The sequence below is a fragment of the Chrysemys picta genome, chromosome 16, assembly GCF_011386835.1.
Source record: "Chrysemys picta bellii isolate R12L10 chromosome 16, ASM1138683v2, whole genome shotgun sequence".
Lineage (NCBI taxonomy): Eukaryota > Metazoa > Chordata > Testudines > Emydidae > Chrysemys > Chrysemys picta.
The window spans coordinates 3,085,474-3,107,935 of record NC_088806.1 but is presented as its reverse complement, the minus strand read 5'-3'; the positions used below and the strand labels follow the sequence as shown (position 1 = coordinate 3,107,935).

At 62.8% G+C, this 22,462-nt stretch overlaps 1 protein-coding gene across 1 annotated transcript; it reads right to left on the bottom strand.

Moving 5' to 3' along the window:
- Nucleotides 1–154: 154 nt before the first annotated feature.
- KDM6B (lysine demethylase 6B) lies at nt 155–22,462 on the bottom strand. The gene is given in 21 exon segments (XM_065570196.1): nt 155–2,934; nt 3,216–3,357; nt 8,434–8,621; nt 8,883–8,997; nt 9,245–9,393; nt 9,641–9,712; nt 10,206–10,270; nt 10,503–10,708; nt 11,401–11,506; nt 12,222–12,348; nt 13,463–14,766; nt 14,768–15,220; nt 15,576–15,620; nt 15,622–15,861; nt 16,346–16,477; nt 17,086–17,253; nt 17,752–17,844; nt 19,929–20,157; nt 20,379–20,477; nt 20,678–20,804; nt 22,348–22,462. Coding segments are annotated over 20 exon segments (4,263 nt in total). The 5' UTR covers nt 20,800–20,804; nt 22,348–22,462; the 3' UTR covers nt 155–2,726.

Here is a 22,462-nt window from a genome sequence, read left to right as displayed (position 1 = left end):
CCACCCTGGGGCCAGCCCTGCCCTGCCAGGGGAGAGCGCCCTCTGCTGAGCCCCCCGCCCCGCTCCTTGCTCCCACAGCGCCCCTTAGCGCCTCCCCCGCTCCCTGCCCCACAGCGCCCCCTGCCCCTCACCAGGGTGAAGCTGTCGTAGATCTGCATCAGCTCCTCCGTCTTGTACTGCTCCAGCACCACCACGCCGTGCAGTGCGGTGCTGCGCTGGCGGGCGCAGTCCTCGCAGTGCACCAGATACGTGTTCTTGCTGCCATTCTCGCTCGTCACGAACAGGATATTGAACACCTCCACCTGCAGGGGCGGGACATACGGGCGTGAGCTCCCCTGCTGGCTGCTGGCTGCACCGCGCCTGTCGGAGAGGAGAGTGGCGTGGCACCAGGCCACCGCCCTAATGGAAACTGGGAGCAGAGTAGAGCAAGAAATGGAACCCAGGCATCCTGGCTCCCAGGTCCCTGCTCTAACCCACCAGCCCCCACTCCTCTCCCAGAGCCGGGGAGAGAACCCAGGAGTCCTGGCTCCCAGCCCCCCCTGCTCTAACCCACCAGCCCCTACTCCTCTCCCAGAGCCGGGGAGAGAACCCAGGTGTCCTGGCTCCTGGCTCCCAGCCCCCCACATCCTTTGCTGTGTTAATGAACGTATTAGAGCCAGTCCACAAACCCCGCTCCCTCCAGTGCGCAGTCCCCGACCCCATCAGAGGCCGTGGGGCTCAGGCTAGGTGGCCTGGATCATGGTGGTGATTGGAGCACTAACAAGAGAAGCAGCCGGCGCAGTACCGGGGGAGAGAGCTTTATTTGTACACTTTGCAAAGGTGCGTTCATAGCCACCGCGGTTACGGGTACAGGCCCTCCCTGAGCCAGGAGCGGAACCCAGGAGTCCTGGTTCCCAGCCCCCCCTGCTCTAACCACCAGCCCCACTCTCCTCCCAGAGCTGGGGAGAGAACCCAGGAGTCCTGGCTCCTGCCCTGGTGCTTTAAGAGGCACATGAGACAGTGTGGTCACACAGCGACGGTGCCAGATGCTTTGCACACTAGTCCGTGCTCTGCGGGTGTCAGGACTCTGGAGCCAGGGGCTCTCCCTCGATGCCGAGCCCCACGGAGGGTCCCCGGGGATCCCTGGCAGGGCGAGCCACGTCACATAAACTGGGCTGCATTTGAGAGCCGGCTGGCCGCTTCTTCCCCCGAGACTGGCTCTGCGGCCGGCCCTGGCTGCTGACGGCTGTCTCCGATCCCATCCGGGGCTTCGGCATCCCCTTCTCTGGACACCAAGCGCCTGGTCCTCCTCCTCTTCTCTCAGTTCATCCCTCTTCACCCGTCGCCGATTCATCTGCACCACGTTTAGCCCAGTTGCTCATCCGTCTTCTCCCGGTGTGGCCGCACGGCTAACCCAGTTCTGCCGTGTGTAGCCAAACCACTCACCTGTCTGCATGGCGGGTCGCCACGCGGCTAATCCATTCCTGCCATGGTTAGCCAGGTCACGAATCCACCTGTGTGGCTTTGCCTTGAGTGGCTAATCCACCGGCACCCCAATTACCCGAGTCGCTAAACCGTTTACGCCGTGTCTGACCGGGTTGCTCATCGGTCTGCACAGCATTTCACCGCGTCACTAACTCTCTGTGTCCCGTTCTGTGGAGTCACCAATCCATTTAAACCTTGTTCAGCTGGGTCACCAATCAATTTATGCCACGCTGACCAGATTCACCACATGTAGCCGCTTGGCTAATCCGTGCTCATCCCATTTAGCCAAAGGACGAATCCGTTTTTGGCCTGTTTAATCGCTAATCCACCTACGTTAACCAAGTCGCTAGCCGCTCTGCCCCCCATTCTGACAAGTCGCTGATCCATCTGCATCCTGTTTGTGCCGTTCGGCTAAATTCTTTCACACCACCTCTAGCCAAATCTCGACTCCATTTTCTCCCCCTTACGACGAGTCAGTAATCCATTTCCTTCCCATGTAGACAGACTCCTCGCTAATCTGTTTCCACCAATTTTAGCCACGTCGCTAATCCGGTTTTGCCCCGTTTCGTCGAGTCCCTCTCGTCATGTTCCTCTTCTGCATTTCGCTGAGTCGTTCGCCTGTTTGCACCACGTTTTGTCGTTGCTCCGTTTTTCCCCTATCCGGCCGAGCCGTTCCGCCATCTTCACCCATGATTACGATCCATCTCTTCCTTTTTCAAAGGCAACGGGTTTGCGGCCACGTGCCCAGGGTATCCAAAAATCGCGACCTGCCCTTTTCTCTCTCTCTTTTAAACAAACCGCGTTTCATACTCACTGTTTCTGGCTTTTAGCCCATTACGGACCCGTCTCTTAGTGCGGACGAGGTTGACGCCGCAACGAAATCCCAAACTGGATGTGGGACAGGAGGCATTTTACAGAGTAAACAAATCTCATGCACAGAGCTCAAACTGGGATGTTGTATTCCCTGCTGCCCACAAAGGTGTCTTTCCTTAACCGTGGATTTTATTAACCATAAACCCTGTCACAGCGGAATCCACCTGGGTCTCTGCTGCGGCCACCTCTGAGAGGAGGCGCAGCCAGACGGTAACTCTGCCCAACAGTTCAGGGACGGCAGATCCCATCTCCGACTGAAGCGGCAGGTTGAAGATTTGGAAGCAGAAGGGACGCCCTCAGGTGCGGGTTGGGCCGGGTCGCCAGCCCTCGAGGCCGAGGGGTGTGGCTGTCTCGGCCGAAGGACGGGAAATCTGGCAACACAGCGACCTCTAGTGCCCTGCGGGTGCTAGAGGAGCTGGCCAGTAGCTAGCGGCTGCAGGGGGACCCCCCCTCGCAGCCCCGGCACTCACGTCACACTCGTTGCAATAGTACGCCGGCTCGTCCTTCACCCGGCCCTGGTAGGCGATCTTCTTCCCCGAACGCATCAGGGTCTCCCGCAGCACCTGGCAGTGCTTGATGGACTGCATGAGGCAATACCTGGCAGGGAGATAAGACGGGGAGTGAGTGAGTGGGACGGAGAGGGAGCGAGACGCGGGCGAGCTCTCAGAGGGGAGAGCTGCCCTAAGTGTCGCTGACGCTGCCTGAGTCTGCCGAGAGCCTGAGCTTATTTCTCAGAGTGGGGGGGAGCTGCCCCATGCATCTCAATGGGGTGGTAACTCCCACTCCAATTTCTAGGGGGACCCCGCCAAGCCCACCAGCCAGGCTCACAGGGCACGAGGTAGGGCAGGGTGGGGAGGAGTCACAGGGGCGCCGCTCACTTGATCATCTTGTAGAGGTCGGGGTCGCTGATCTTGACCGTCCGGGCGACGTTCCACGAGACGTGGATCATGGGCACAATGGATTTCACGTTCTTCACCTCGTTCCACTCGTAGCGCTCCAGGGCCAGCTGGTATTGATAGGCTGCGGGAGGGGGAGAGGGTGAGGCAGCGTCCGGCAAAATCCCACCCCAGACACACCCGCAGCCCTGGGGGGGACAGGCCCCATGCCCCATTCTCCATCCTCCCTGCAGCCAGCTAGTCCCTGTCCTGGGGCCGGACGGGAGCTGGCGCCCCCTAGAGGGGACAGGCCCCGTGTCCCATTCCCTGCTCCCCTGAACTCACCAGTACCTTCCTGAGGCTGCAGTACGCATTTCTGCCACTTGGTGGAGCCAAATACATGAGAGAAGAACATAAGAACAGCCAGACTGGGTCAGACCAAAGGTCCATGTAGCCCAGTGTCCTGTCCACCAACAGCGGTCAATGCCAGGTGCCCCAGAGGGAATGAATAGAACAGGGAATCATCAAGTGATCCATCCCGTCGCTCATTCCCACCTTCTGGCAAACCGAGGCTAGGGACACCATCCCTGCCCATCCTGGCTAATAGCCAATGATGGACCTGTCCTCCATGAACTTCTCTAGTTCTTTTTTGAACCCTGTTCTCATCTTGGCCTTCACAACATTCTCCGGCGAGGAGTTTCCCAGGTTGACTGTGCGTTGTGTGAAGAAATACGTCCTTTTGTTTGTTTTAAACCTGCTGCCTATTCATTTCAGTGGATGACCCCTAGTTCTTGTGTTATGAGAAGTAGTAAACAACACTTCCTTATCTACTTTCTCTATGCCAGTAATGATTTTATAGCCCTCTGTCATATCCCCCCTTAGTCATCTCTTTTCCAAGCTGAAAAGTCCCAGTCTTATTAATCTCTCCCATATGGCAGCAGTTTCATGCCCCTAATCATTTTTGTTGCCCTTTTTTGAACTTTTTCCAATTCCAATATCTCTTTTTTGAGATGGGGCAACCACATCTGCACGCAGTATTCAAGATGTCCCTGGAAAAATCATGGAGCAGGTCCTCAAGGAATCAATTCTGAAGCACTTAGAGGAGAGGAAAGTGATCAGGAACAGTCAGCATGGATTCACGAAGGGGAAGTCGTGCCTGACTAACCTAATTGCCTTCTGTGAGGAGATAACTGGCTCTGTGGATGAGGGGAAAGCAGTGGACGTGTTATTCCTTGACTTTAGCAAAACTTTTGATACGGTCTCCCACAGTATTCTTGCCGCCAAATTAAAGAAGTATGGGCTGGATGAATGGACTATAAGGTGGATAGAAAGCTGGCTAGATCGTCGGGCTCAATGGGTAGTGATCAACGGCTCCATGTCTAGTTGGCAGCCAGTATCAAGCGGAATGCCCCAGGGGTCAGTCCTGGGACCAGTTTTGTTCAACATCTTGATTAATGATCTGGGTGATGGGATGGATTGCACCCTCAGCAAGTTTGCAGATGACACTAAGCTGGGGGCAGAGGTAGATACGCTGGAGGGTAGGGATTTGGTCCAGAGGGACCTAGACAAATTGGAGGATTGGGCCAAAAGAAACCTGATGAGGTTCAACAAGGACAAGTGCAGAGTCCTGCACTTAGGACGGAAGAATCCCATGCACTGCTACAGACTAGGGACCGAGTGGCTAGGCAGCAGTTCTGCAGAAAAGGACCTAGGGGTTACAGTGGACGAGAAGCTGGATATGAGTCAGCAGTGTGCCCTTGTTGCCAAGATGGCTAATGGCATTTTGGTCTGTATAAGTAGGGGCATTGCCAGCAGATCGAGGGACGTGATCATCCCCCTCTATTCAACATTGGTGAGGCCTCATCTGGAGTACTGTGTCCAGTTTTGGGCCCCACACTACAAGAAGGATGTGGAAAAATTGGAAAGAGTCCAGTGGAGGGCAACAAAAATGATTAGGGGGCTGGAGCACATGACTTATGAGGAGAGGCTGAGGGAACTGGGATTGTTTAGTCTGCAGAAGAGAAGAGTGAGGGGGGATTTGATAGCTGCTTTCAACTACCTGAAGGGGGGTTCAAAAGAGGATTGATCTAGACTGTTCTCAGTGGTGGCAGATGACAGAACAAGGAGCAATGGTCTCAAGTTGCAGTGGGAGAGGTCTGGGTTGGATATTAGGAAACACTATTTCCCTAGGAGGGTGGTGAAACACTGGAATGGGTTCCCTAGGGAGGTGGTGGAATCTCCTTCCTTAAAACCTCTAAGGCCTGGGTTGACAAAGCCCTGGCTGGGATGATTTAGTTGATGTTGGTCCTGCTTTGAGCAGGGGGTTGGACTAGATGACCTCCTGAGGTCTCTTCCAACCCTGATATTCTATGATTCTATGTGGACGTACCATGGATTTATATAGAGGCAATAGGATATTTTGTGCTTTATTATCTATCCCTTTGCTTATGATTCCCAATATTCGGTTCGCTTTTTTGATGGTGCTGCACACTGAGTGGATGTTTTCAGGGAACTGTCCACACAGACTATCAGGGTTGGAAGGGACCTCAGGAGATCATCTAGTCCAACCCCCTGCTCAAAGCAGGACCAATCCCCAGACAGATTTTTACACCAGTTCCCTAAATAGCTCCTCAAGGATTGAACTCACAACCCTGGGTTTAGCAGGCCAATGCTCAAACCACTGAGCTATCCCTCCCTCCCAAGGCAGGGGGCTTGATTTGATGACCTTTCAAGGTCCCTTCCAGCTCTATGAGATAGGTATATCTCCATATATTATAAGAATTTTCGTTCAATCCTTGAGGGGGCCACTTAGGGATCTGGGGCAAAAATCATTTTTTTAGGGGGGGGATAGCTAAGTGGTTTGAGCATTGGCCTGCTAAACCCAGGGTTGTGAGTCCACAGTGACTCCAAGATTTCGGTCTTGAGTGGAAAGAGCTAATTTAGACCCCATCACTTTATATGTATAGTTGGGATGATGTTTTCCAATGTGCATTACTTTGCATTTATCAACATGAAATTTCATCTGCCATTTTGTTGCCCAGTCACCCAATTTTGAGAGATCCTTTTGTGGCTCTTCGCAGTCTGCTGGGGACTGAACTATCTTGAGTAGTTTTGTATCATCTGCAAATTTTGCCACCTCACTGTTTACCCCTTTTTTCCAGATCATTTATGAATATGTTGAATACGACAGTGCCCATAACAGATCCATGGGGGGCCCCACTATTTACCTCTCTCCATTCTGAAAACTGACCATTTATTCCTGCCCTTTGTTTCCTATCTTTTAACCGGTTACCGACCCATGAGAGAACCTTCCCTCTTATCCCGTGGCAGCTTACTTTGCATAAGAGCCTTTGGTGAGGGACCTTGTCAAGGGTTTTCTGAAAATCTAAGTACACTAGATCCCTTGGTCCACATGCTTGTTGACCCCCTCAAAGAATTCTAGTAGATTGGTGAGGCATGATTTCCCTTTACTAAAACCAGGTTGACTCTTCCTTGACAAATTATGTTCATATGTGTCTGACAATTTTGTTCTTTATTATAATTTCAACCAGTTTGCCGGGTACTGAAGTCGGGCTTGTAATTGTCAGGATCACCTCTGGAGCTCTTTTTAAAAATTGGCATCACATTAGCTCTCCTCCAGTCATCTGGGACAGAAGCTAATTTAAATGATAGGTCACAGATGACAGTTAGTAGTTCTGCAATTTCACATTTGAGTTCCTTCAGTACTCTTGGGTGATACCATCTGGTCCTGGAGATTTATTGCTGTTTAATTTATCAATTTGTTCCAAAACCTCCTGTAATGACACCTCAATCTGGGACACTTCCCCAGATCTGTCCCCTAAAAAGAATGGCTCTGGTTTGGGAATCTCCCTCACATCCTCAGCCATGAAGACTGATGCAAAGAATTCATTTAGTTTCTCCACAATGGCCTTATCGTCCTTGAGTGGTCCCTTAGCACCTCGATCGCCCAGTGGCCCCACTGGTTGTTTAGCAGCTTCCTGCTTCCGATGTACTTAAAAGAAATGTTGCTATTTCTTTTGAGTCATTGGCTAACTGTTCCTCAAATTCTTTTTTGGCTTCCTCATTGTATTTGGACACTTCACTTGCCAGAGTTGATGCTCCTTTCTATTTCCCTCACTAGGATTTAACTTCCACTTTGTAAAGGAGCCTTTTTGCCTCTCACGGCTTCTTTTCCTTTGTTGTTTAGCTATGGTGGCACTTTTTTGGTCCTCTTGCTATGTTTTTTAATGTGGGGTATACGTTTAAGTTGAGCCTCTATTACGGTGTCTTTAAAAAGTTTCCATGCAACTTGCAGGCATTTCACTTTTGGCGCTGCACCTTTTAATTTCTGTTTCACTAACCTCCTCAGTTTTGTGTAGTTCCCCTTTCTGAAATTAAATGCTACAGTGTGGGGCCGCTGTGGTGTTTCCCCCTCCACAGGGATGTTAAATGTAATTATATTATGGTCACTGTTACCAAAGAGTCCTGCTATATTCACCTCTTGCACCAGATCCTGTGCTCCACTTAGGACTAAATCAAGACTTGTCTGTCCCCTGGTGGGTCAGGTGGTGGGGAATATCTCCCTCCCGCTATATTCTTATTGTTCAAGTGTGGAATTACTATCCACAGAGAGTCTATGGGACATTTTAATTCACTGACGATTGTTCTTCATTTGATTCAACGCTTTCTTTCACATCTAGCACCACTCCCCCACCAGCACGACCTGGTCTGTCCTTCCGATAGATTTTGTCCCCTGGTATTAGTGTGTCCCATTGATTATCCTCATTGCACCACGTTTCTGTGATGCCTGTTATATGGATAGCCTCCTTTAACACGAGGCTCTCCAGGTCACCCATCATGTTACTTAGACTTCTGTCTCCTTTTGGCTGTCTGCCATTACACGCTGTAATTGAACGGGGTTCTTTTTTAGAGGACTATTTCTGATCAGACGCTGCCGGCATTTGATCATTTTCCGTCCTCACTAGGACATAGAGACTCTCCATTAATAGCTCCTCCCCCAAGGGACGTCTCTGTCCGAACCAGGGGCTCGTCTGCACCCGTCAGATGGTTTGAGGCAGGGAGAGCCTGCCCTGGTGAAGGGGGGGCTCCAGATTCCTTGTCCCGCAGCGTGAACCCCAGCCCACTCTGCTACCCTCCTCCCGGGCCCTGCAGCCACCAATGTCCCGCCCTCTGAGGGCCCCCCCGGTCCCTCTGCCCGCACCTGTGAGGGGCCCGACGTTCCAGGCGATGTTGTTACACCAGCCCGTGGCCTGCACCCAGTGCACGGTGCCTGCATTAATCCACACCAGGTCCCCGGGGCGCTGGATGAACCGGTACACGGGGATGTTCGACTTGTACAGGTCCTCCAGGATGGGCCACCAGGAGCCCGTCAAGTAGTCCACGCCGTGCCTGCCGGAGGGGGTGAGGGGGTGAGACTCGGAAGGGGAGGGGTCACCAGCACAGTCCCATGGCTCCGCCCCCAGCACTGTGGCCCCAATCCTGTGGCCCCTGCACTCAGTGCAGAAGGTGCGGATGGTCTCCCAGTAATGCCCCGCCCCAGTGGCCCTGGCCCTGCCCCCGAGACCCTGGCCCCGCCCCTGACCTGTCGCAGAAGGCGCTGATGGTCTCCCAGTAATGCCCTGCCCCCAAGGCCCTGGCCCCGCCCCTGACCTGTCGCAGAAGGCGCTGATGGTCTCCCAGTAATGCTCGTGCACCGCGAACCACTCGCAGTCGCCTGGCCCGATGTTGATGTTCACGGAGCAGAAGTTGTTGTTCTCCTGGTGGCCTGAAGGGGGGGAGCAATGCGCGATGTGAGGAGACCGTTGGTGTTAAGGGGATGGAGGGGGGGCATTAAGGGGACGGAAGGGGAGAGTTAAGGGGATGTTAAGGGGATGGAGGTGGGGCGTTAAGGGGACAGAAGGGGAGAGTTAAGGGGATGGGAGGACGTTAAGGGGATGGAGGGGGTGACGGACCCCCCCGCCTCCAGGGGACTCCGACCCAGTCCAGCCTCCGCTCCCCGCCCCCACACTCACCTGGCGTCCGGCTGCCTGGCACTTTCATGTAGAGCTGCACCGTGTTCATGCCCAGGATGGTGTGACCCACGTGACTCAACATGTTGCCCGTCGACGTGACCCGCATGAAGGCCGGTAGCTTCAGCAGCTCCTGCAGCTGCGGCTTCCACCTGGCAGCGAGGGAGAAATGTCAGACAGCGTCCTCACCCCCCCCACACCAAGTTCCCTCTCCCTAAGGGTCCCCCTTCCCCCACACAGAGTGCCCCCCGCCCAGCCCAGTCCTCCTCTCTTCCTAGGGGCAGCCTGTCAGAGGGGGGCTCTGCAAACCCACCCACCCGTGCCCCCAAAGGAGCCGGGCAGGTGCGTGGGGGTCAGATCTTCCCCCCCGCCTCCATGCCCCCCACCCCGCCCCCTCACCGCTTGGCGTCAGACAGGTCGATGTTGGTCCCGAATTTGATGATCTGGTGGGATTTCTGGTCCGCGTTGCTGCTGGGGAGAGAGAGGCTTTATGGGGGTGCGGGGAGGGGTCCCCCGGCTCTCCCTTCCCTCTGTCCCTCACCCTTTCCAGCTCAGGGATAGTGCTCCCCCACCCCCAAGCCTTGTATCCCTCCCGCAATGAGCGTGGAGCGATCCCCACACAATGAGGTCACGACTGGCCCCGAATAATGGGTCGTGTCCCTCCCCACCCCCACTTCCCTATAGCGCCCCAAAACTGGGAGTCAGGCCCCCTCCGATGCGATCCCCTCAAACGCAGGCAAATGTTGGGTCACATCTCCCCACAGACTGCCCCAAACACAAGACTGCAGCCACCCTTCAATATTGGGGGTCACTGCCCCCCAACCCGACAATACTGGGGTCACAGCCCCCCACAGCCCCCCCAACATTGGCCCACTTCCTGCCCAGAAGATAAAGGAGCAGGCAGGGCAGGGTATGCAGGGGGGCACCCCAATTCCCTCCCCCCACCCCCATGCTCCCATCGTACCTGGGGGGCGTCTCCGTGGTGCTGTCGGGTTCTTCGGTGTCATCCTCGTCACTTTCCTTTTCCTCCTGCTCCAGAGAGAGTGCGTCAAATCAGGCCCCCCACACACAGCCCCCCGTCGGCACAAACCGGGCTCCCCCCCACATGTAGCCCCCCTGTCGGCACAAACTGGGCCCCCCAACCCACCATCGGCACAAACCGGGGCTCTGCCATGGGCACCTGACACCCCCTGGAGATGGGCTCCCCCAGACGTGCCGACGGAGGGTCCTGGGCCCCCCATTCCCCGTCCCCCACACTGACCTGCAGCGACTCCTGGAAGGAGGAGGCCTGGTACTGGGCGTACTTGGCGATGGTGGTGTGCGAGCGGCTGCTCTCGCACGGCCACACCTGGCGGGTGCCCGACAGGTCCCAGTTCTCGTCCGAGGGCTGCTGCACCTGGGTGCGGACCTCCACGGCGTGCTCCCCGCTGGCCTCCACCAGTGTCTTCGTGCTGAACAGGCCCAGGTCTGGGGGAGGGGGGATATGGGCATGGGAGAGAGTCACGGGCCGGGCCCCCGTCCCCCAGAGCCCCCCCGTCTGCATCGGCCACGGGAGAGAATCACAGGCAGGGCCCCCGTCCCCCAGAGCCCCCCCGTCTGCATCGGCCACGGGAGAGAGTCACGGGCCGGGCCCCCGTCCCCCAGAGCCCCCCCCCCCCCCGTCTGCATCGGCTACGGGAGAGAGTCACGGGCCGGGCACCCGTCCCCCAGAGCCCCCCCATCTGCATCGGCCACGGGAGAGAATCACAGGCAGGGCCCCCGTCCCCCAGAGCCCCCCCGTCTGCATCGGCCACGGGAGAGAGTCACGGGCCGGGCCCCCGTCCCCCAGAGTCCCCCCCCCGTCTGCATCGGCCACGGGAGAGAGTCACGGGCCGGGCCCCCGTCCCCCAGAGCCCCCCCGTCTGCATCGGCCACGGGAGAGAGTCACGGGCCGGGCCCCCGTCCCCCAGAGCCCCCCCCTCTGCATCGGCCACGGGAGAGAGTCACGGGCCGGGCCCCCGACCCCCAAAGCCCCCTGTCTGCATCGGCCATGGGAGAGAGTCACGGGCCGGGCCCCCGACCCCCAAAGCCCCCCCCCGTCTGCATCGGCCACGGGAGAGAGTCACGGGCCAGGCCCCCGTCCCCCCTGCACCCCCCTCCCTCCCCGGTGAGGCACTCACTGAGGCGCAGGGAGCCGGCCAGCCCCCGGATGACCGTGATGGGGTTCTTGGGGTCGGTGCAGAACTGCAGCAGGACGGGCGAGAAGGCGTCGCGTTTGCTCTCCAGCTGCCGTGGGGAGGGAACGTGAGAACAGCAAACGTCCAGTATCCCCGTCTGCTCCCAGCCCCCTCCGGTATCCCCGTCCCCCCCATCTCCCCCAGTATCCCCATCTGCTCCCAGCCCCCTCCGGTATCCCCAGCCCCCTCTGGTATCCTCGTCCCCCCAGTATCCCCGTCTGCTCCCAGCCCCCTCTGGTATCCCCGTCCCCCCGGGCCCCTCCGGTATCCCCGTCTGCTCCCAGCCCCCTCTGGTATCCCCGTCCCCCCCCAGTATCCCCGTCTGCTCTCAGCCCCCTCTGGTTCCCTGGGCCCCTCCAGTATCCCCATCTGCTCCCAGCCCCCTCTGGTATCCCCGTCCCCCCCCAGTATCCCCGTCTGCTCCCAGCCCCCTCTGGTACCCCGTCCCCCCGGGTATCCTCATTTGCTCCCAGCCCCCTCTGGTGTCCCCCTCAGTATCCCCGTCTGCTCCCAGCTCCCTCCACTAACCACAGACCCCTCCGGTATCCCTGCCGCCCCCAGACCTCTCCGGTGTCCCCATCCCCCCGGGTGCCTCCAGTATCCCTGTGTGCTCCCAGCCCCCTCCGGTATCCCCATCCCACCCCAGCCCCGTCTGTTCTCCTCCTCCGGTATCCCCGTCCGCCTTCAGCCCAGACCCCCAAGCCGGTATCTCCCCCCACACGAGTCAGATTCCTGGGTCCCTGCCCCCTGGCGGCATCACTCACGTAGATGCTGGGCGTGGGGGGGTTGAGTTTCTCTCGGGGCAGCTTCTCCTCGGCGTTGATGAGGGGTTTGACGGACTGGGCGGCCGACAGATACGACTCCTTGAACTTCCCCTTCACCTTGGCGTGCCTGGGGGGAGAACACAGCCCGTTGGGGGCGGGGCACGTACTGGGGCTGGAGTGGGGGGGGGTATGGGGCGGGGCGGGTCCCAGGGGCCGGGGTGGGGGTGGGTTTGGGGCAGGGGGAGTCCCAGGGGCTGGGGGGTTATGGGACAGGGGGCGTCCCAGAGCCCGAGGTGGGGGGGCTATGGGACAGGGGGCTTCCCAGTGGCTGGGGTGGTGGGTTATGGGGCAGGGTGGGTTCCAGGGGCCGGGGTGCAGGGGTTATGGGGTGGGGGAGTTATGGGGCAGGGAGCATCCTAGTGGCTGGGGTCTGAGGATCATTGCAATGAAGGGGGTGTAGTGATCCCCACTGCCCACTAGGTGGCTGCCTTGTTCATCACTGAACCCTGCTCTGTCCCCAGGATGTTGGGGTGCAGGGCCCAGCGTCCCCCTCCCCGTTACAGCACAGGGCTGCCACCAGGGGTCCAGGAGGCATGTGGAGGTGTCGGGTCCGTCTGTGTTTGTGGGGAGGGTTAAGTGGGGGTCTGGGGGTGCCAAGAGGGGGTACGTGAGAGCGCTGCGGGGGTGCTGCATAGGCAGAGGGAAGCTGGGGGTGCTGGCAGGAGGATGTGGGGATGCAGGTGGGGGAATGGGAGGTGCACAGGCAGAGGGGAGCTGGGGGGGCTGATGTGGGGGTGCAGGTGGGGGGATGGGTGCACAGGCAGAGAGGAGCTGGGGATGCTGGTGGGTGGATGTGGGGTGCACAGGCAAGGGGAGCTGGGGGTGCAGGCAGGGGGCTGTGGGGGTGCAGGCGGGGGGCTGCAGGGCGCACAGGCAGGGGGAGCTGGTGGGCAGATACAGGGGTGCAGGTGCAGGGATGGGGGGCGCACAGGTGGGGGGGAGCTGGGGGTGCCGGGCGCCATGGTGGGGGCTCCGGCGGCAGGCGGGGCGGGGGCACACAGGCAGGGGGAGCTGGGGGTGCTGGCGGGGGGCTGTGGGGGTGCTGGCGGGAGAATGGGGGCGCACAGCCAAGGGGACTGGGTGGATATAGGGGTGCACGCGCACAGGCAGGGGGAATCTGGGGGTGGTGGACGCCGCAGTGGGGGCTCCGGCGGCGGGCAGGGCCGGGGGAGGGCACTCACTTGCTGGCCCGCACCACGTCAGCGGCACTGTGGGCGATGGTGAGCTCGGCCAGCGGGAGGCGCCGCTCCTCCACCTCGGAGGCGATGAAGGTCTCCTTGTCCCCGCTCTCCACCTTGATGAGCCGGATCTTGAGTTCCTTGGGGGGCCCCTCAGTGAAGGAGCGCAGCTTTAGCAGGTCGGCCGGGCACACGCCGGCGGGGCCCGGGCCCTCCTCCTTGCGGGTGGGTGGGCGGCGCTCGGACTGGGAGGCGGCGGGCGGGGACGGCTTGCTGGCTCTGCCCGCCTCGCCCTGGGCACCGTTCTCCCGCGCCTGGCAGTCCGTGCGCTGCGGGTCCAGGTTGCCGAGCACCTGCCGGTTCTTCTCCTTGGGGGCTTTGCCCTCCCGCCGGTGCCGCCGCCCGTCCTTGCCCGCCCGCCGGTGCCGCCGGTGCTCCTTCTCCGGCCGGCGGGGCGGCGTGGCTGGAGGCGTGGGCGGCCGGGGGGCTGGGCTGGGCTCCCGCCCCGCCTGCTCCACCAGGGTCTCGCAGGCCCGGCTGATTTCTTCCAGCACCTCTGACTCCGTCTTGGGGGCCCGGGGCTCCGGCGAGGCCCCCGCCGGCTCCTCGCCCCGGGCGCCCCCAGCCCAGGCCTGGCTTGAGGTAGAATACGGCGAGGAAGACGCCGGCGGCAGTGGTGGCGGCGGGGCCGGGGGCTTCTTCGCCGCGGCAGGGGGCTTGGGCCGGTAGGCATGTTTCTGCCCCTCCAGCACGCTGGCCAATGACCGCAGGAGGCTGGCCGTGCTGGGTGGGCCCTTCCCTGCCTCCTCCCGCTTGCCGAAGGGATAGAGCCGGGGCGGCTCCGGCTTGGGGAACTCGAACGGGGGGGCCGGCGGTGGCTTTGGTCTGGCCAGGGGGGGCGGGCCGGGCAGGAGCGGGGCGGGAGGGGGCGGGAAGCCGGGAGGGGGCCCGGCCTCACGTTCCTCCTCCTCCCGCCGGATCGACTCGTCCAGCATCTTCATGATGTTGGCCAAGCCGTCGGGCAGGATCTTGGAGAACTCGGGGGGCTCCTCGAACTGGTCCTCCAGGGGGGGGCCGGGGAAGTCGAAGAGGCGCCGGGCTGCCCCGGGGGGCGTTTCCGGGGGGGGGCCCGGCTCTGGAGGCAGCGTCTTTGGGTAGGAGGCCCTGGGCGGTGGGGGCGGGGGGCTCGGCTGGGGCCTGAAGTGTCCTGAGGTATTTGGGGGGCCGGGGGAGGACTTGGGGACCCCCTCCCCACCCTCCAGCGGCCGAGCTTCGCGGGGGGGCGTCTCCAGCCAGAAGTCGGGGGGGGCCGGGGGGCTCCTGCTTGGCAAAGGCGCAGTGGTAGGTGGGCGGGGGCGGGGAGGGGGTGGGGGGTGGTGGGGGGCTGGGTTCGCCCTCCCGCCGGGGCGCCCCGGCCCCCCTACTCCCCTGGCTGCTGGTGGTGGAATCTTGGAAGCCCCCCCGGGGCCCGGCCGAGTCGCAGGGACCCAGCTGGGGCTCCCCCCCGCACCCGAACAGGATCTCGTCCAGGGGGTCCCCCCCGGCCGCGCCCTCCCCCTGGTCCCGGACGCCTGGGCCCTTCAGCCAGGGCAGGGGGGGCGGGGCAGGGCCCGGATCGGGGGGCCCCCGGCTGGCGGAGGAAGGGGGCGGGGGGGCGCAGGGCCGGCTGGAGGAGGGCCGGGGGGCAGGACCGGGGGGCGGGCACTCCACACTCTCCGGGGCCGGGCTGGACGGCGCTGGGGTTTGGTAACGGTCAGGAACCTGCGGGGAGGAACAGAGAGATGGCAGCCAATCAGACACCGGGACTCCAGCCAGAACCGCCCCCCCCCCAAGACACCAGGACCCCCCCGCCTCCCCCAGACACTGGGACCCCAGCCACAACCCCCCCGCACCCCCAGGCACCGGGATCCCAACCGGACACCCCCGCCCACCCCAGGCACCGGGACCCCAGACAGACCTCCCTCCAGACACTGGGACTCCAGCCAGAACCTCCCTGTCCCTCCCAGACTCCCCCCCAGGCACCGGGACCCCAGCCAGAACAACCCCCCGGGCTGGAGAACCCCCCTGCCTCCCCGCCCCAGCTCGGTCCCCCCATCCCCACCCAGCCTCCACTCACCAAGCTGGGGCCCGGCTCCCGCCGCAGGGTCTTGCTGGTGGGGGGGGCCGGCCGGGGGGGGCCGCGGGGTGTAAGGCACGCAGGTGACGCTGGCTGGTGAGGTGCTGGGGTCCGGCCGCCCCCGGGGAACTCGGCTGGCTCTAAGGTCACTTCCAGTGGAGCGGGCCTGGCTGCCGAGGCTCTCTCCAGAGGGGCGGGGGCCAGGGGGCAGGCGGTGGGGGGGTGGGTGTGAGCCGTAGGCGGGAGCCGGGTACGGGAAGGGGTGGGCGACCGAATTCCTCGGCTCCTGCGGGAGGGAGAGAGACAGTGAGAGAGAGAAAGAAACAGCGCGGGGCCGGTCCCCTCTAGGGGGCGCCGGGTCCCACCCGGCCCCAGGACAGGGACTGGCTGGCTCAGGGGGGCGGGGAATGGGGCAGGAGCCTGTCCCCTCTAGGGGGCGCCGGGTCCCACCCGGCCCCAGGGCGGGGACTGGCTGGCTCAGGGGGGCGGGGAATGGGGCAGGAGCCTGTCCCCTCTAGGGGGCGCCGGCTCCCACCCGGCCCCAGGGCGGGGACTGGCTGGCTCAGGGGGGCGGGGAATGGGGCAGGAGCCTGTCCCCTCTAGGGGGCGCCGGGTCCCACCCAGCACCAGGGGCGGGGCGGGGGGGGCAGCAGAGAGCCAGGGTTGAACAAGGCCGTGAGTCCGAGGCCCCCCTCCCCCGGGGGCTGCCCCCTGTGGGTTAGGGGGCCCGGGAGGGCGTGGTGGCCGGGGGGGCGAGAGGGGGGGGTTACCTGTCTCTCCGGCGCAGCCACGTTCTTGCGCTCGGGCCCCCACGTGTCGCCATGGAGGGGGTTCCACAGTCCGGGCTTGGGCAGCTGGTAGTGGGGGGTCCCCGGGGGGGGCTGTCCGGCCACGTTCCCGTTCTGCTTGGGGGGTGGGGAGAGGGGGTGAGTGGGGCCGGGCTCTGCCCTGCACTCAGCCCTGGGCAGCTTAGGGGAGACCCCCCCACCTTGGGGATCCGCCTCCCCCTCCCTACATCCCCCCTGGGATCCCCCCCCCCACCTGCCCCGAGACCCCCTCCCCCTCCCTTCCCCACATCCACCCTGGGATCCCCCACCCCTCCCCCGCCTGCCCCTCGGGTCCCCTCCTCCACCTGCCCCTGGGACCCCCTTCCTCTCCCTTCCCCACAACCACCCCGGGGAACTCCCTCCCTCCCCCTCCCTTCCCCACATCCACCCTGGGATCCCCCACCCCTTCCCCGCCTGCCCCTCGGGTCCCCTCCTCCACCTGCCCCTGGGACCCCCTTCCTCTCCCTTCCCCACAACCACCCCGGGGAACTCCCTCCCTCCCCCTCCCTTCCCCACATCCACCCTGGGATCCCCCACCCCTTCCCCGCCTGCCCCTCGGATCCCCTCCTCCACCTGCCCCTGGGGCCCCCTCCCCCTCCCTTTCCCACAACCACCCCGGGAACTCCCCTCCTGCCCCTGGGGTCCCCCTCCCCCACTCCTCTGCCCCCCCCCCCCGCAGCTACCTGCTCGGGGCTGGCGCTCCTCCTCCTCTTCATGGGGCTGGGCAGCTCCTCACTGTGCCCGGGGTGGGGTGGGTGCTGGGCGGGGGGGATGGGCTGCACCACGGGGGGCTCCATGGGGGGCGCCGGCCGCTTCAGCTGGGGGCTGCGCTTGGCTGAGAAATTCCGCTTCTGTGGGGGGGCGGGGAGAGAAGATAGGGGGGGTGGGGGGGGGATGAGAGCCACACCCTTGAACCAACCCCAGCCCCTGGAGGGGGGGAGCCAATCCTCCCACCCCCCGCAGGGGCTCCCCTCCCCCGCCAGCTCTCCCACAGGTCCCCCCACCCACAGGTGCACCCCTCCCATGCCAGCTCTCCCACAGGTCCCCCAACCCCCAGGGGCTCCCCTCCCCCGCCAGCTCTCCCACAGGTCCCCCCACCCACAGGTGCACCCCTCCCACGCCAGCTCTCCCACCGGTCCCCCAACCCCCAGGGGCTCCCCTCCCCCGCCAGCTCCCCCCACCCCCAGGGGCACCCCTCCCACGCCAGCTCTCCCACAGGTCCCCCACCCCCAGGGGCTCCCCTCCCCCGCCAGCTCTCCCACAGGTCCCCCACCCCCAGGGGCTCCCCTCCCCCCGCCAGCTCTCCCACAGGTCCCCCACCCCCAGGGCCCCCCCCACCAGCTGCTCACCTCGAGGTGCAGGAGGTTCCACACCTGCTGCAGGGGGGGCAGGGCCTTGCTCCGGTGATGGGACGAACCCGAGTGGAAATTCCACAGCTGAGCCTGGCGGAGGGGTGGCAGAGATGTGGGTTGGGGGGGGGGGGAAGAGTCTGGCGCCAGAGTGACTGACTCACCACTCACCTCCCACCCCCACCCCACCAGCACCTCCTGACCGGTACCCTCCTCCCACCGCCTCCCACCCCTCATCTGTCCAATGGGCCAGTCCAGCCCAGAACCCACCTCCCCCAATCAATCCAATGGACTCACCCGGCCCAGAACCCCCCTTCCCCAATCAATCCAATGGGCCCACCCAGCCTAGAACCATCATCCCCTATCAGTCCAATGGGCCAGTCGGGCCCAGAACCCCCCTCCCCCAATCAATCCAATGGGCCCACCCAGCCCAGACCACCCACTCCCACCCCCCGCTCAGGCCAATGGGCCCACCCAGCCTAGAACCATCATCCCCGGTCAGTCCAATGGACCCGTCCGGGCCAGAACCGCCCTCCCCCAATCAATCCAATGGACCTATCAGGCCCAGAACCCCACTCCCCCAATCAGCCCCATGGACCTACCCGGCCCAGAACCATCATCCCCGGTCAGCCCAATGGACCCACCCGGGTGTTGCCAACTCCACATAGCAGTCGCTAGGTGTCGCTGTCTAAGCTCTCAAAAGAAGCCAACAATGTCACTGAACAGAATTTCCAGAGAATTACACAGAGAATGACACCCACGCACCCATGCACACACTCACGCACACACCCACAGCCAGGCAAGTACAGTCACAACATCATTCACAAGCAGCTCAGTCGTGTTCATCAAATCCGTTCCGCGCTCTTCTGGGCGGTTAATTTCAGCCGAGCCTCCTTTGCTTGCCAGGCAGGGCCCAGAGCCCAGGGTTTTCGCCTGACCTGAGCTCGCCTGACGTGAGCTCGTTCGCCTGACCTGACCTGAGTTCGCCTGACGTGAGCTTGTTCACCTGAACTGAGCTCGCCTGACGTGAGTTCGTTCGCCAGACGTGAGCTCGTTCGCCTGACCTGAGTTCGCCTGACGTGAGCTCGTTCACCTGAACTGAGCTCGCCTGACGTGAGTTCGTTCGCCAGACGTGAGCTCGTTCGCCTGACCTGACCTGAGTTCGCCTGACGTGAGCTCGTTCACCTGAACTGAGCTCGCCTGACGTGAGTTCGTTCGCCAGACGTGAGCTCGTTCGCCTGACCTGACCTGAGTTTGCCTGACGTGAGCTCGTTCACCTGAACTGAGCTCGTCTGACGTGAGCTCGTTCGCCTGACGTGAGCTTGCCTGACGTGAGCTCGTTCGCCTGACGTGAGCTTGCCTGACGTGAGCTCGTTCGCCTGATGTGAGCTTGCCTGACGTGAGCTCGTTCGCTTGACCTGAGCTCGTTCACCTGACCTGAGCTCGGCACTGCAGCCAGCCCAGTAGATTAAAAATAAAAATCCGCTAGCCGGACCCCTTCCCAGTCCCCACCTGCTTCCAGGGTGTGATTTCCGACAACAGCCGGGCAGCTACGCTCAGGGGACAGAGTAAAGGGGAGCCAAAATCAAGCTAGCTCCACTTTTGATCCTGCAGAAAGGGCTTCCGCCCTGGAGGCACAGGGCCCCCCGCCCCACCAGGGCCCAAGGCCCTGTCTCATCCCACCCCACCGTCCGCCCGTGCTGGGCTCCTCGCTGCCTAGCCTCCGGTTCCAACTACGGAGCGGCGAGAAAGACGACATCTGGGTGTGAACGGGCCGCCCGCTCCCAAAGCGCGCCTGGCTTGAATTAGCCCCCCCACAAACGTCTTTCCCTCGCCTGCGGGTTCTGGTGACCTCAGCCCAGGAGACGTAACATTGCCCGGGCGTGCGACGGACAGTTGGACGAGTGCGCTCGAGCTGCTGGTGAATGCTTCGGCGGACGGCGATGGTAATTTCTCACTGCACAGGCAGAGATTTCGCACGGGGTCACTGGCACACAGATTTGCTCACTCGGGAAAACCAAGAACTCACTAAACCTCGTGACGAAGCCCGGAACCACCACGTCCGATCCATGCAAAGGGCCTCTGGGCCCAGACTCCTGCCCCAGATCACTACAACGGGCGCCTGGGCCCAGACCCCCCACCCCAGATCAGCACAACGGGCCCCCGGGCTGCCCCACCTGCTGCAGGCGCCCGATGCGGGCGCTGATCTCGCTGTAGTTCCCATAGTCGCGCTGGTAGCGGGCCGCATTCTGGTAGCACCGCACGGCCTCCTCCCAGTCCTGCTCCGACTCGTAGACCTGCCCCAGCTGCTCCCACAGCTGTGGCTGCACTGGGTCCCGCAGCAGGGCCTGCACGCAGCCGTGGATGGCCTCAAGCTTGCCATGCAGGGGCCGGGGGGCAGAGCTCCTGTGGGGGTGGCAGGGACCGTGTCAGACTCAGCGCGCCCGGCGGGAGGAGGGGGGGGCGGGGCAGGACTCCTGGGTTCTCTCCCCAGATCTGGGAGGGGAGTGGGGGCTGGTGGGTTAGAGCAGGGGGGGCTGGGAGCCAGGACTCCTAGGTTTTCTCCCCGGCTCTGGGATGGGCTTCCCCCCACCCTGTGTCCGGAGATCAAGAGCAGCAACACTTACCCAGAGGGGAAATAGGGTTTGTTGGGGTGCCCGATATTAGTGCCATGAGGTGTTGGGAGATGTGGGGGCAGCTGAGACTGTCCGATGCTGGCAGAGCACCTGGGGGACAAGGAAGGAGAGACAGTTAGACAGACAGAGGGTAAGGGATGAGGTTTCGGGGATGGGGCCCGGGGCCTGTCCCCTCTAGGGAGCGCCGGCTCCAGCCAGTTCTGTGCCTCCCCCCCCCCCCCCCCGGGGCCGGGGGGCGCTGGCAGATGGGGCGAGCTCCCCCTGGGGTGGGGGGTGTCCCACAGACTCACCTGCCGCCCGGGAGCCATGGGCGGGAGTGGCCGGGGTTCCAGGCCCCGCCGCAGCTCAGGCTGCTGAGAGCAAAGGGATCCCGTCCGGCCCGGCCCCCCAGCTGTTCCACGGTGCGATGCATCCAGCCTGCCGGAGACGGGGAGCAGGGCGGGGTTACACGGTGCCTCCGCCACCCCCAGGCAGGGCACAAGGTGCAGCCTGCCCCCACAACCCCTCCATACCCCCCTCGGTCCCCTCCTCCAACCCTAATATCCCCTCCCCCACCCTCATCCTGCCCCCTTTCTGCCCCAACATCCCCACCCCTCTCCCTGTCCCGTCCCCAGAAATCCCCTCCCCCATCCCTCCTCCCACCTTCCCAGACATCCCATCCCCACCAGACATCCCCTCCCCCACTCCTCTCCCTGCCCCCAAGTCCCCTCCCCCTGCCTGCCCCCACATCCCCTGCCCCACCCCTCCTCCAACATCCCCTTCCTCACCCAACATCCCCCCCATCCCCTCCCTGTCCCCACATCCCCCCTCCCACCTGCCCCGACATCTCCTCCCCCTCCACACCAGACATCTCCTCCCCCACTCCTCTCCCTGCCCTCAAGTCCCCTCCCCCTGCCCCCCCACATTCCCTGACATCCCCTCCCCCACGTTCCCCCCCATGATCCCCCTCCCCTCTCCGCCCCCCCGTTCCCGGGCTGGGCCTGGCCTCACCACTTCTGCTGCGCTGGATGCCTCTGTCCCCCCCTCCGCCCCCTCCGGGGTGCGAGCGACGGGCAGCCCCCGCGGCTCCTTCTGGCTGAGACTCCCCCGGCGCCGTGGGGAGCCGTCACAGCCTCATACACCACTGTGGCGAGAGCGGGGGTCAGCCATGGGGGGGTTGGAGTCACCTCAGGAGGAGGGGGGGCAAGAATCACCTCAGAGGAGAGGGGAGGGGAGAGGAGGGGGAGGGGAGCTAGAATCACCTGGGGGGGGGGTAGAGTCACCTCAGGGGGGAGGGGAGGGAGTTGGATCACCTTGCGGGGGAAGGGACGGGGGCACAAATGACTTGGGTGGCTGTTAGGGGGCTGGGGTGGGGGTGGACTCCCCTGTACAGACCCATTCGGGGAACCCCCACCCCTCCCCCACTGCCCCAACTCCTCTCCCAACTACGGAGCACAGAGCTAAAGCGGGGGGGGGGGGAATCAAGGCCAGGACGGGGTTAATGGGGGGGAGGAAGTGGGTCCAGGTCGAGACGGGGTTAATGGGGGGGGGAGGAAGTGGGTCCAGGTCGAGACGGGGTTAATGGGGGGGGGGGAGGAAGTGGGTCCAGGCCGAGATGGGGTTAATGGGGGGGGAGGAAGTGGGTCCAGGCCCGGACGGGGTTAATGGGGGGGGGAGGAAGTGGGTCCAGGCCCAGACGGGGTTAATGGGGGGGGAGGAAGTGGGTCCAGGCCCAGACGGGGTTAATGGGGGGGGAGGAAGTGGGTCCAGGCCCAGACGGGGTTAATGGGGGGGAGGAAGTGGGTCCAGGCCAGGACGGGGTTAATGGGGGGGTCCAGGCCAGGACGGGGTTAATGGGGGGTGCAGGGTGGCCCAATTGAGGCACAATGTGGGGGGGGAGGGGCAGTTTTGCTACTGGCTCCGCCCCCCGGTGCGGGGTTAACCCCTTCCACCCCACCACTCCCCCACCTCCAGGACCCACCTATTGCAACTCTCTCCAGGAATCCGGCCAATCATGCGGCGCCCCCCCTCTGGCTGCCAATCATCGTCCCCATCCGTCCTCTAGCGCAGCCTGGAAGAGACCAATGGGAAGCCAG